Source organism: Pseudophryne corroboree, chromosome 8, assembly GCF_028390025.1.
Source record: "Pseudophryne corroboree isolate aPseCor3 chromosome 8, aPseCor3.hap2, whole genome shotgun sequence".
In the NCBI taxonomy this organism is placed as follows: Eukaryota; Metazoa; Chordata; class Amphibia; order Anura; family Myobatrachidae; genus Pseudophryne; species Pseudophryne corroboree.
The window spans coordinates 64269354-64283575 of record NC_086451.1 but is presented as its reverse complement, the minus strand read 5'-3'; the positions used below and the strand labels follow the sequence as shown (position 1 = coordinate 64283575).

At 46.6% G+C, this 14222-nt stretch overlaps 1 protein-coding gene across 2 annotated transcripts in view; it reads right to left on the bottom strand.

Moving 5' to 3' along the window:
* The window catches only part of LOC134948508 (ceramide kinase-like), a 225073-nt gene that overhangs the window by 38996 nt on the left and 171855 nt on the right, over nt 1-14222 (bottom strand). For both annotated transcript variants that reach the window (XM_063936522.1, XM_063936521.1), the window contains 3 exons: nt 11758-11859; nt 6978-7097; nt 4909-5037 (listed from right to left, as the gene is read on the bottom strand). In XM_063936522.1, the coding sequence (XP_063792592.1) occupies nt 4909-5037; nt 6978-7097; nt 11758-11785 (277 nt within the window). In that variant the 5' untranslated portion in view covers nt 11786-11859. The remainder of the gene's footprint in view (nt 1-4908; nt 5038-6977; nt 7098-11757; nt 11860-14222) is intronic.

Sequence of the window (14222 nt, the reverse complement as noted above, 5' to 3'; positions counted from 1 at the left end):
TTCAGGCTGGCATCCGTGGTCATCAGGACCCAGTCCTGAATGCCGAATCTGTGGCCCTTTAGTAGATGAGCACTCTGCAGCCACCACAGAAGAGACACCCTTGTCCTTGGAGACAGGGTTATCCGCTGATGCATCTGAAGATGCGATCCGGACCATTTTTCCAGCAGATCCCACTGAAAAGTTCTTGCGTGAAATCTGCCGAATGGAATCGCTTCGTAAGAAGCCACCATTTTTCCCAGGACCCCCTGTGCAATGATGCACTGACACTTTTCCTGGTTTTAGGAGGTTCCTGACTAGCTCGGATAACTCCCTGGCTTTCTCCTCCGGGAGAAACACCTTTTTCTGGACTGTGTCCAGAATCATCCCTAGGAACAGCAGACGTGTCGTCGGAGACAGCTGCGATTTTGGAATATTTAGAATCCACCCGTGCTGTCGTAGAACTACTTGAGATAGTGCTACTCCGACCTCCAACTGTTCTCTGGACCTTGCCCTTATCAGGAGATCGTCCAAGTAAGGGATAATTAAGACGCCTTTTCTTTGAAGAAGAATTATCATTTCGGCCATTACCTTGGTAAAGACCTGGGGTGCCGTGGACAATCCAAACGGCAGCGTCTGAAACTGATAGTGACAGTTTTGTACCACGAACCTGAGGTACCCTTGGTGAGAAGGGCAAATTGGGACATGGAGGTAAGCATCCTTGATGTCCAGGGACACCATATAGTCCCCTTCTTCCTGGTTCGCTATCACTGCTCTGAGTGACTCCATCTTGATTTGAACCTTTGTATGTAAGTGTTCAAATATTTCAGATTTAAAATAGGTCTCACCGAGCCGTCTGGCTTCAGTACCACAATATAGTGTGGAATAATACCCCTTTCCTTGTTGTAGGAGGGGTACTTTGATTATCACCTGCTGGGAATACAGCTTGTGAATTGTTTCCAATACTGCCTCCCTGTCGGAGGGAGACGTTGGTAAAGCAGACTTCAGGAACCTGCGAGGGGGAGACGTCTCGAATTTCCAATCTGTACCCCTGGGATACTACTTGTAGGATCCAGGGGTCCACTTGCGAGTGAGCCCACTGCGCGCTGAAACTCTTGAGACGACCCCCCACCGCACCTGAGTCCGCTTGTACGGCCCCAGCGTCATGCTGAGGACTTGGCAAAAGCGGTAGAGGGCTTCTGTTCCTGGGAATGGGCTGCCTGCTGCAGTCTTCTTCCCTTTCCTCTATCCCTGGGCAGATATGACTGGCCTTTTGCCTGCTTGCCCTTATGGGGACGAAAGGACTGAGGCTGAAAAGACGGTGTCTTTTTCTGCTGAGATGTGACTTGGGGTAAAAAAGGTGGATTTTCCAGCTGTTGCCCTGGCCACCAGGTCCGATGGACCGACCCCAAATAACTCCTCCCCTTTATACGGCAATACTTCCATGTGCCGTTTGGAATCTGCATCACCTGACCACTGTCGTGTCCATAAACATCTTCTGGCAGATCTGGACATCGCACTTACTCTTGATGCCAGAGTGCAAATATCCCTCTGTGCATCTCGCATATATAGAAATGCATCCTTTAAATGCTCTATAGTCAATAAAATACTGTCCCTGTCAAGGGTATCAATATTTTCAGTCAGGGAATCCGACCAAGCCACCCCAGCGCTGCACATCCAGGCTGAGGCGATCGCTGGTCGCAGTATAACACCAGTATGTGTGTATATACTTTTTAGGATATTTTCCAGCCTCCTATCAGCTGGCTCCTTGAGGGCGGCCGTATCTGGAGACGGTAACGCCACTTGTTTTGATAAGCGTGTGAGCGCCTTATCCACCCTAAGGGGTGTTTCCCAACGCGCCCTAACTTCTGGCGGGAAAGGGTATAACGCCAATAATTTTCTATCGGGGGAAACCCACGCATCATCACACACTTCATTTAATTTATCTGATTCAGGAAAAACTACAGGTAGTTTTTTCACACCCCACATAATACCCTCTTTTGTGGTACTTGTAGTATCAGAAATATGTAACACCTCCTTCATTGCCCTTAACATGTAACGTGTGGCCCAAATGGAAAATACGTTTGTTTCTTCACCTTCAACACTGGAGTCAGTGTCCGTGTCGACCGACTGAGGTAAATGGGCGTTTTAAAGCCCCTGACGGTGTTTGAGACGCCTGGACAGGTACTAATTGGTTTGCCGGCCGTCTCATGTCGTCAACCGACCTTGCAGCGTGTTGACATTATCACGTAATTCCCTAAATAAGCCATCCATTCCGGTGTCGACTCCCTAGAGAGTGACATCACCATTACAGGCAATTGCTCCGCCTCCTCACCAACATCGTCCTCATACACGTCGACACACACGTACCGACACACAGCACACACACAGGGAATGCTCTGATAGAGGACAGGACCCCACTAGCCCTTTGGGGAGACAGAGGGAGAGTTTGCCAGCACACACCAAAACGCTATATTATACAGGGACAACCTTATATAAGTGTTTTCCCTTATAGCATCTTAATATATAATAATATCGCCAAATAAGTGCCCCCCCTCTCTGTTTTAACCCTGTTTCTGTAGTGCAGTGCAGGGGAGAGCCTGGGAGCCTTCCTAGCAGCGGAGCTGTGTAGGAAAATGGCGCTGTGTGCTGAGGAGAATAGGCCCCGCCCCCTTTTCGGCGGGCTTCTTCTCCCGTTTTTCTGACAACCTGGCAGGGGTTAAATACATCCATATAGCCCCAGGAGCTATATGTGATGTATTTTTAGCCAGCATAGGTACTTTCATTGCTGCCCAGGGCGCCCCCCCCCAAGCGCCCTGCACCCTCAGTGACCGTTGGTGTGAAGTGTGCTGAGAGCAATGGCGCACAGCTGCAGTGCTGTGCGCTACCTCATGAAGACTGAGAAGTCTTCAGCCGCCGATTTCTGGACCTCTTCTCTCTTCAGCATCTGCAAGGGGGTCGGCGGCGCGGCTCCGGTGACCCATCCAGGCTGTACCTGTGATCGTCCCTCTGGAGCTAGTGTCCAGTAGCCTAAGAAGCCAATCCATCCTGCACGCAGGTGAGTTCACTTCTTCTCCCCTAAGTCCCTCGTTGCAGTGAGCCTGTTGCCAGCAGGACTCACTGAAAATAAAAAACCTAACAAAACTTTTACTCTAAGCAGCTCTTTAGGAGAGCCACCTAGATTGCACCCTTCTCGGCCGGGCACAAAAACCTAACTGAGGCTTGGAGGAGGGTCATAGGGGGAGGAGCCAGTGCACACCACCTGATCCTAAAGCTTTTACTTTTGTGCCCTGTCTCCTGCGGAGCCGCTATTCCCCATGGTCCTGACGGAGTCCCCAGCATCCACTTAGGACGTCAGAGAAAATACTATGGGATCAAAATGACCCCCAAATTCAATGATTTAAGCTGTTTTTTAGGGTTTTTTGAAAAAAAAACACCCGAATCCAAAACACACCCGAATCCGACAAAAAAAATTCGGTGAGGTTTTGCCAAAACGAGATCGAACCCAAAACACGGCCGCGGAACCGAACCCCAAACCAAAACCCAAAAAATTTCCGGTGCACTTCACTTTTTGTACAGCTGATACACCCACACTATAATTTATTGTCCTTTTTTTCCTTTGAAAAAAGTTATTTACTTCTTTTAAAACTTATCAAGTCTTTTTAAAATTGCTACCTCAACACTAAACTACTGTTGACAAATCTGAATACTATAGTAAATTGGAACAGGCATGTAAAGAAACTGTAAACGCAAAAATGCTGGCTTAACTAACCACAGAGCCCCTGCGTGGGAAAAGTGCGGCTGCACCTACCACCTATGGGTTGTGACTGCTGGAGAGAGTTTGTGGCTTCTTATTGGTCCACAGGAGATCACCAAGATGTGGAAGGCATTATCGGGTTGGTTAACACCACCGCCAGCTAGACTGGGACCTAGAGGATCCCCAGAAACATGTTCTGTAACAGGCAGTTATTGGGGTTCTCCTATTGGGAAAGTGCTGCTCAGATACATTTTGAAAGGGCAATTTAGTTATCTGCGATGAGGGGTTGCGATGTATGGCCACAGTGTGGGGCTGTGAACTTCTCACATAATTAAGGGAGAGCAACATGAGGGTGTGAGATAACATGAGCGATGTTGCAGTTGAGTTCAATTCCTAGCCAAGGCACTATCTATGAGGAGTTTGTATGTTCTCCCCATGTTTGCGTGGGTTACCTCAGAGAGCTTTGGACACTCCAAAAACATACTGGTAGGTTAATTGGATTCTGATAGAACAAATTAGTGGGTATATATGTGTGTCCATGTGATAGGGAAAATAGGGGGTGATTCAGATCTGATCGCTGGGCTGCAATCTTTGCTGTCCGGCGTTCAGATAGTCGCCCCCCCTTCAGGGGGGGTGTAAATTCGCCATGCAAGTGTGCGATCCTATGTGCTGAGCTGTGCTGAGCTGCAAAAATCCACTGTGTGCAGTCTGTGCGCAGCCCAGGACTTACTCAGACAGTGCAATGAGAACATGCTGATCGGGGCCGCATCCTCCCTGAAAACGCTTGGGCACGCCTGCGTTTTTCCGGACACACCCCATAAACGCTCAGTTGCCACCCACAAACAGCCTCTTCCTGTTAATCACCTTGTGAACGCCCGTGCGATCGGATTTTTCGCACCATCCTGTTGCTGACCGGCGATGACCTTTGTTGTTGTCTGATGCGTGTGTGCATTGCAGTGCATACGCATGCGCAGTTAGGACCTGATCATCCGCTGTGCGAAAACGCACAGAAGTGATCATATCTGAAACACCCCCATAGATTGTAAGCTCCACTGGGGCTCTGACTTATGTTAATGGGAAGAAATATTCTCTGTAAAATGCTGCGTAATATGTGCACACAATATAAATAAGTGCTGATTCAAATGTCACTTCCAAAAAAAAATAAAAAAACATACCGATGACAACACTGTCAATTCCCGCCAGCTGGAAGAGGTGGCTTATTTTAGTGTAGTAAATCTGTGATCCTTTCCCGCAGCCACCATAGGGGTTGATAAACACCAGGAGCTTCCTTGGCCTCAGGTGTCCTATTGGAGAAAGAGGGGTTGAGTGCAAAACACTGAGCGGAGTATACAGCACAGGGCATAGACGAATGGAACAGTGCTCGTTATTTACATACTACAAGACAGAGCTCTCAGCAGATCCATAATTAGCTTGGGATCCGGTCTGAAGATCGACACTGTCTAGGTTGACAATGTTTAGATCGACCACTATAGGTAGACAGTCACTAGGTCAACAGGGTTGGAAGGTCGACAGGGTTTATATGTCGACAGGTGAAAATGTCGACATGAGTTTCCCCCAAAAAAAACCTTTTTTTGAACTTTTTCATACTTAACGATCCACATGGACTAAGATTGGGACGGTAATCTGTGCCGAGCAAAGCGGTAGCGGAGCGAGGCACCTTGCCCGAAGCATGGCGAGTGAAGCAAACCATGCAAGGGGACACTGTGCACTAATTGGAGTTCCCGGTCACTCTACGAAGAAAACGACACCAAAACCCCCCAAAAAAACTCACGTCGACCTTTTGACCTAGCACATGTCAACCTAGAAACCCTGTCGCCCTTCCAACCCTGTCGACCTAGTGACTGTCGACCTATAGTGGTCGACCTAAACATTGTCGACCTAGACACTGTCGATTTAATGATCCACATCCACATTAGATTACCAGTGTATTCTATTCACAAAAATGGAGACAGGAGGAAGATGCGATGCAGTCACCATGTTGACAGTTATGTCAACATTAAGAAACGTCGACTTTCTTCAGAATGCCAATATTAGGGGTATGCAAGGTACACACTGGGAGATATATCACAAGTGGGTCGACGGGTGTATACAAATGATATGTCTGTGAACTCTGTTATTCACAGGCATATTGCGTCGACTCTGCTGTACAGCCGACACAGCTGCATCTGGCTGTGTGTATGAAAGGTCCGCCGACCACACGCACACTTGCTGCAGTGGCTGATGTCACAGCTGGGTGGGCAAATTCAAATGCATATCGAGTGGCTGATCGGTAAGTGTAGATGCTTACCTAAATCAGCCGCTCAATCGGCGCAACAGCGGGTCTGCCGTAAAGTTGGCTGCGGGAGGGGACTGTTAGGGTTAGGAGATGACAGGGGACGGTTAGGGTTAGGCTGTGGCAGAGGACGGCATGGGGTTTGTGTTACCGCCGTTACCGCTGGATGACAGCTGAACTCAACATCTCTTGACTGCCGGACCCAGACGACTCTGCTGGAGCCAATGGAGATCCGCTAGCAGGTAAGTGAGCGCTGCACCAGGGCACACCGTCTTGTCGACATGGTAATCAATCATTATAAATGTTGACATGATGAATACAGACAAAAGGATAATGAACCCATGGATCCAAACTTGTATTAACAGCATTACCCACACACTGAGCCTGCACTGCCGCGCTGGCTGGCATGCTGTGGGTGCCAGAGCCTTGTAGCAGCAGCACTGGGGATCCCCTGCCCTGTGAGGGGAGAGGGAGGTGGCGTGGCACAACTGAGCCTCATTGAGCTTCTGCACATGTGCAAAAGCTGTCTCCTAACACTGCCCGAACGGAGCTCAGCTCTGATCACGGCAGCCGGACCAACATAGGGACGAGTGAAGGCCACTGAGGGGACATCGGGATCGTCCCAGCGGGACACAAACGTGATGTCCCAGGGCCCAATCCGCCCCTGTACAAGTAATCAAACTCTTATATTAATATATAAATAATTACAAGCTATAAAAGTGAGCGCTTCTTACGTAATAAACAAAACAGTTTTCTCTTAAACTGAGTTTCTTAAGGCAAAGTGCTCTCTATAACAGTAACCAGCATTGTTGGAAGTGGACGCTCTCGTTGCGAAGATTTGCATCCAGTCATTAAGGGGTGCTATCAAGTCTCTCATTCCCATAGGACTATGCAGCTATTTCATAATACAGAGTAAAAGTCCTATTCTGCTCTGTGATTGGTCGTTCTCACCTGTCTGGTGTATTCTCTCCTGTATACTCTGCACCCAGCTATGAGCCACCTGGGCGTCTGGAGCTGTGAACGTCACCACTTGCAGAGACCAGCGCTGAGACTTGCGACACACGTGGAACACTGGGATGTAAAGAGAGAGAACAAGTCAGTCAGTGCGGGGGAGATGTACCAAGCCTTAAGATGGAGTAACATTGGCCCGATGTGTAGTTTCTGCCCGTCACGGAACGACGTATCAGACATATTGATCAGTGTGTATGTCTGATATGTGGGTGCCCGCAGTCACTAGCGACTTAGCACGGTGGCCCCTGCTGCACAGATAACACTAACGACATGGTGTATGCTAATGAGGGATGGAACATGGATCATTCCGCCCTTCCTTAGATCGTTCTGATGTCTACCCAGGATCCGATATGTCGGCCCTTCGGTGTGTACCCAGCTTTAGAGTGTGATAAAGTAACTCATACAGGGGGAGATGCACTAAGCCTTGGAGGCTGACAAAGTACCAGCCAATCAGGTCCTAACTACCATGTTGCAGGTTGTGTTTGAAAAATGACAGCTAGGAGCTGGTTGGTTGGTACCTTTTATCCATCCACTTTATTTCTCTACAAGGCTTAGGGGGAGATGTACTAAGCAGTGATAAGAGTGGAGAAGTGAGCCAGTGGAGAATAATTTGCATACTATATAAGTATACAGAGCAGCTGAATGGTTGCCATGGGCAACTTCTCCACGGCTCACTTCTCCACTTTTATCACTGCTTAGTACATGACCCCATTAGTAAATAGATTTTTTTTTTGGAGAGACACAAACAGAGGGGTGAAGCTGTTTACTAAGGATCTATAATTGTTCTCATTAATATTATCCATAACTCACCTACATTTTCAAAATGCAGTAATTTGAATAAGCCGTCAACCTTATACCTGTTGTATAATTAATTCAGACTACGGGAAATTTCTATCTTAATATACATGTGCATAATGACTAAACTCCTCATGTAAACACGTGTCTGATTCACATAAATAAAATGCATGCCCTAATCCTCATCTACTGGATTACGCAATGATTCCAATGTGTTGTGTTAGAGCAAATAACATACACGGGGAGATGTATCAACCCTTGGAGAGAGATACAGTGGAGAGTGAGAAGTACCAGCCAATCAGCTTCTGTCGTTTTACAGGCTGTGTTTGAAAAATACCAGAAACTCCTATGGAGATCAATTATGTTTTTGTACAGGTTAATGAGCGTTAAATAAAGTTAATTACCACACAAAAAAAAAAGCCTTTAAACTGTACAGTGCCAGGCCTGTTGGATAGTCCCTGTTATATCTGCCACTACTAACATCTCTCTCTCTCTCTCTCTTTCCCTCTCTCTCCAACAATGGACAAGGCTGAGAAAAGTCAGCACGTCTTTTCAGTCTGTCCGAGTCTTGCCACGCATCGACAGACGTTTTGCATGAGAATCCTGTAAAATACTATTCAGAACCGCACCCCATGTAGAGTGGGGAATCAGTAGCTCTGATGTCACTGGAAAATCCAACAGATAATGCCACCAATGACGTCCAGTAATAAGCAAAGTTCACATTTACCCCCAGGCAGGGGAGAAAGCTGAGCGCCTGACTTGCTTTGAAGAGCCATGGTGACAAGTTAGGCTGTGACCCTGTAACTACGTAACAAGATGCGTCAGTCTGAGCTAGGATAGCTTTTTGTGAATTCAGCAGATCACATTACAGACCGGGCTCCGCCAAAGTGTAAATGTACTGACTGAATCAGGGTGTAACGCCTTCCTTGTCATTGTCCCAAAATACTGTCACACTAGGCAACCGTACATTTATTTGCTACATCCGTGAAGGTGAGCAAGCTGAACTGACGAATGGGAGGCCAGCTGTCATGGCTCTGTTGTGAACCATCCTCAGGGAAGCTCAAGGATCTTCTACGTCCATTGAATTTTCCACTGCTGTTCGACAGGACAACCATCTTCATTGTCATTCGAAAGTAAAACCCTATCCACAATCAAAGATACATTTGGATGCCGAAATACAGCTCTATCAAGGTAAATTCCAATACATGGGGCCCCTCTGAAGTTAGAGGCCCAGTACAAATGCCCACCTGACTGGCTGTGCCCTAAGAATTCTGGTTACAAAGTAAAAAAACAAAGAAACTTTATTTCAATTTTTTTTTGTTTCTTTTGCAATAGAAAATATATTATACATAATATAGCAATATAATATAAATATATATTTGTCACACTTTTAAAGTCTTTGAGATTTTCTTTAAACAAGAGGAACTTTATTGGACAATCAAATCTTAAGGGGGGTACACACGGAGAGATCCGTACTTAAAATCTAAGCAATCTTGCTAGATTGCTTAGATTTTAAGCACGGATCTGCCGTGTGTATGCCCTCCAGCGATAGCGATGCGCGGCCCCGCGCATCGCTATCGCCGATGCTAGATTGAGCTGCATGCAGGCTCAATCTAGCGGGTCGCTCACTTCACCGTTGTGTGAAGTGAGCGGCCCCCCCGTCGGCTTTCCCCCTCGCTCAGCACATCGCGCTGTGCTGAGCGGGGTGAGAGATGTGTGCTGAGCGGTCTGTGTTAAGATCGCTCAGCACACATCTCTCCCGTGAGTACCCCCCTTTACAGTGCGCACAAGATCCCTCAAACATAGAACAAAAGCCACTCTACTAACAAGCAGCAATTGGATGACCCGCACCCTTCTGTGCACATTTCTCTGCAGTAATATTCCTGTGACGTCACTAGTGACACTAGGGGTGGATCTGGGGTTTCCTGTGACCTGAGGCGGCAAAATACATATACACCACACAAAGCATTTACTCCCTTTACCTTCTCTTCCTTGACTCATGAAACTGCTGTCACTACATGAAAGTAAGAGGGGGGAACCGAAGAGACCATTCCTGCTTTTAACATTTAAGCAACTAGACTAAGGGGATTATGTATCAACCCCTTTTTTACTTAAATCGTTGAGGAAATTGCAGCTTTTTTAGTATTTTAAGTATTGGGGCTATGCAAGCAAGGCTTATTAGCACTTCAGACCACAGTCCCTATTATTCTCCATGGGGACTGTAGTCTGATACCCTATGTACGTAGATTTTCTGAGAGTGGTCCTGAAGGCTGCTTTTTGCCTATGGACTATGCCTAGTCACTGTATACCTATGGATACATTTTCAGAGGAGAGGGATCGCAGACGCTATTGCACAGCTTCTCAAACTCGGTCCTCAGGACCCCACACAGTGCATGTTTTCCAGGTCTGAGGTCTCCTCATAGAATCACAAGTGAAATAATTAGCTCCACCTGTAGACATTTTAAAATGTGTTAGTGAGTAATGAACACACCTGTGCACCTGCTGGGTGACCTGCTAAACATGCACTGTGTGGGGTCCTGAGGACCGAGTTTGAGAACCTCTGCTCTATTGCATACTTGCCTACCTGATCCTCTCCATGAGGGAGAAAATGCTCTGTTCCTGCACTTACCTGGTAATGTATGATTGCCATCACCTGTGGTGAGCTAGTTAATTGATAAGAAAGGTGTTTCACCACACTGCAGTGACGTGCGGTGGGGTGAGGCAGGTGAGGCAGAGCCTTTCCTGTCATACTTATGTTTAAACCAGAGTTTTGACTGAATAAAATATATGAAGAATACTGATAATTTGTTTGAAACATCTTCTTTGCATTATTCTAATAATTTTTATAGCCCAAACGCTGGAGTAAAAAGTCTGTGGCAGATGAGGCAGTGCCTCACCTGTGTATCCTTTCCACACATCTCTAATCAAAACTCACCAGATTTCTAGGAGTTTATAATGCTGTGTATAATGCCCAGATGTACCCTTTGGCTAATATATTGCATGTAAATATGGCGCTGGGGTTAGCCAGTGCCTCCTGAGCCATTTAGCTCACCGCACGTCCCTTCACTACATGTGATGGCAATCATACATTACCAGGAAAGTCCAGGAACAGAGCATTTTCTCCCTCATGGAGAGGGTCAGGTAGGCAAGTATGGTCTACTGTCCACCTAAGCATTGCGTAAGTTGCATGCGCAGTGTCAGTAACTGTGGAGGAGTACTCAGAAAAGCCTTATTTACAGTCAGGACAGTGGTTCTCACAAAAGATGTCCCTACAGAACCTTTTAGTACATAGCTGTGAAAAATATGTACTTGATACTAATACTGGCCACAATACAGATTGTCAGTGATCACAATAGATTACAGTACCATGAATATATTGCTACACAAGCCCCTATCCTTTTACATGCTTGGGAGAGATCCATTGAACATATTCAGGCTAATGAGGTGCCGCACTGCATGGGTTCGCTAGCAGTTACGTATACTGCAAGGTCAGAGGAGTTACAAACCTCCCAGCGGAACCCATTCCAGAAGGGACAAAATGTTCTGTTCCTAGGCTTTCCTCTTAATTTATGATTGCCATCACCTGTGTTGAACTAGTTATTTGATAAGAAAGGTGTTTCACCTCAGGTAATGGCATCATAAAAAAGAGGAGAGTCATGGACAGAGCATTTAGTCCCTCCTGGAACGGGTCATGTTGGGAGGTATGTGTCTTATAATGCCATGTTTAGTCATGTGACAGGTGGACAAACAGGTCTCTAAGACTAGGAGAAGCCATGTATACAGTATATAGTAACAAATAAAACAATACTCAATAGTGACTACAGCCAATTTAGATGTGACTCATCTCCTTCACCTTCCTTGCTAATTACAGGTTTGCACAGAGGTGACAGAGGATCCGGATACGGTATTTCCTGCCCTCTCATACCTGTAAACTGGTGGCTGGGGGCGGCCATCTCCTTTATCCGTGGTTTCCCATCACCCTGCAGAACTGTGACAATTTCACTGACTGGAATAGACACGGTGGCATCTGTAAAAAAAGTAAAGACGTTTACAAACCACCTTCACACAGTGCAACCTTGCTGACTTTATTATCACACATGGTCCTGTCTGCAGCATTGTATCATCAGGAGACTGCAGATAGAAAACCCATCAAATGCAGATTCTGAATAAAACCTGCTGTATAATGCAGAGTTCCCCAAACTTCCCCCTTACAGTCCAGATTTTAAGTCTATCCATGCTTGAGCACAGGTGTCTTATTTAGTAATCGGTCAATTTGATTTAACCACCTGGACTCAAGCATGGATATCCTGAAAAACTGGACAGGAGTTTGCGGAAACTCTGATATAATGTAACACACAGCAGCCAGGTGTTACGGGTTAGAGCTAGTACTATCCTTTTAAACCGAGACACTCTTAGATTACACCGGTTCTGTGGCTGCTGACTTCAAGCCTGCATGTCACCTGGTTTTAATCAGCCAGACAACCTGCGTAATTCATGAGCGTCCTGGTTTAAAGAAATGGTATGGTAAGACTAGTTAGAGCACACTCACATAAGCAAACGCCGCATATGACTAGTTTAGTGCAGTTTATGGGGCAGTCTATTGTTTTAAATTGTGTGGAATTATATTTTCTTATTCACTTTATTGTTTTGACTGGGGCCGTGAAGCAGCCCTGCCACGTCACTGCGCGCACGCATGACAAGGAGGCGTGGCCACGGCTCATGGGGGTGTGCCACGAGTGAGGGAGGGGGGGGCTGGCCTTGTTGCACGCCCCCATCTATCTGTATACTGAGCAGAGAGCCAGGAAGCTGCACTGTGTGGCCAGACCGGCCCATCCGGCCATAAGCCCTTCTAGCGTTTGCCAGATGACCAGTTTCGCCCATGATAGCAGTTCAGGTCCAATCATCCGCACCGACTAGTTTTGGTACGATAATCGGCCCAGGGTGCTGTGTACGCATTCTGAGATTATCAGACCAGGTATCTGAAAATCCTCTGTCCGTCCCGATTACTGCATAGTGTGTACCCAGCTTAATGTTGTTACGTATCCCGTTGCATAAAAGCCTTTCATCTGTCAAATGACAAATCTTGTGTTATATTTACACAGCAAAGTGTGTGCGTGTCGGGGAGGGGGGGGAGGGGTTGCAAACCTTAAAGAGAGATACAGTGGAGAATATGATGGTGCAATGATAGATGGAAGCTGATTGGTTGCTATTACGGCTTTCACATCTCTGCTGCGAGTCACACCCGGGACTTGTGCACGAGTCTTTCCCGTGTGCGACCTGCTTGAGGCCCCTTTCAGATTGGCGGCACCAACCTGGTAAATTGCTGGATTGGTGACGTCAGCAGTGCACCACCTGTCCCTCTAACGCCGCCTCTGGCTATACTGTGAACGGGTCCCAGGACGCATCGGCCCGGCAATCCCTTGACACTGCACCTGACCCGGGAATAACCCCCTGCTTTATTCCTGGGTTGAAATACCTCTCAAAGGTTTGACACATCTCTCTTCCAGGGGCTTTAAAAAGGGGTCAATGGTGGGAATCACGAGGTTCTACTCACATATGCACTTTAGATAGCGCAGAGCACTGAATGGACGGGTGAAAGTCCTTTGAATTTGATCTGTATTTAAAATTCCAATTAATGCACATTTTATGCCATTCGCCATCACTTGAACAGAACACAGCCCAAGCAAAGGGTCATATGGGCTCAGAACACACTGCATAAGAATGACTAGAGTTTTGAGGATTAAAAATGACATTTAAAGTGATAATCAGATGGGACTAGCTGGCCTAAGGTCTCGTGTACAAGAGCATTAAGATCAGGCATTGGTAAAAACTGGCAAACACTCTTTAATGATGGTCCAAAACATAATGCCCGTGGCTTGACACGTACGTACACTTTCTGATAAGCATTCCCCTTGCACCAGTTTCATGCCGTCTGCGGGGAATCAAGTGTTAATGCTCGCAAGCAGTGTAATGGGTTTATAGGCGCACCCATTAAGTACACAGCATATTTTACTGCAGGAAGACTCTGAGAATATACAGTGAACTTTCTGCCCTTCTGTAGAAGCCCTAAAAGGTAGCCGTCATTCACCAGATGGGGAAGTAACATACCCACGTTGCTGGCTACCGAAATAGAAAGACGTACTTTAATAGAGATGTGCACTTGAAATTTTTCGGGTTTTGTGTTTTGGTTTTGGGTTCGGTTCCGCGGCCGAGTTTTGGGTTCGACCGCGTTTTGGCAAAACCTCACCGAATTTTTTTTGTCGGATTCGGTTGTGTTTTGGATTCGGGTGTTTTTTTCAACAAACACTAAAAAACAGCTTAAATCATAGAATTTGGGGGTCATTTTGATCCCAAAGTATTATTAACCTCAAAAACCATAATTTCCACTCA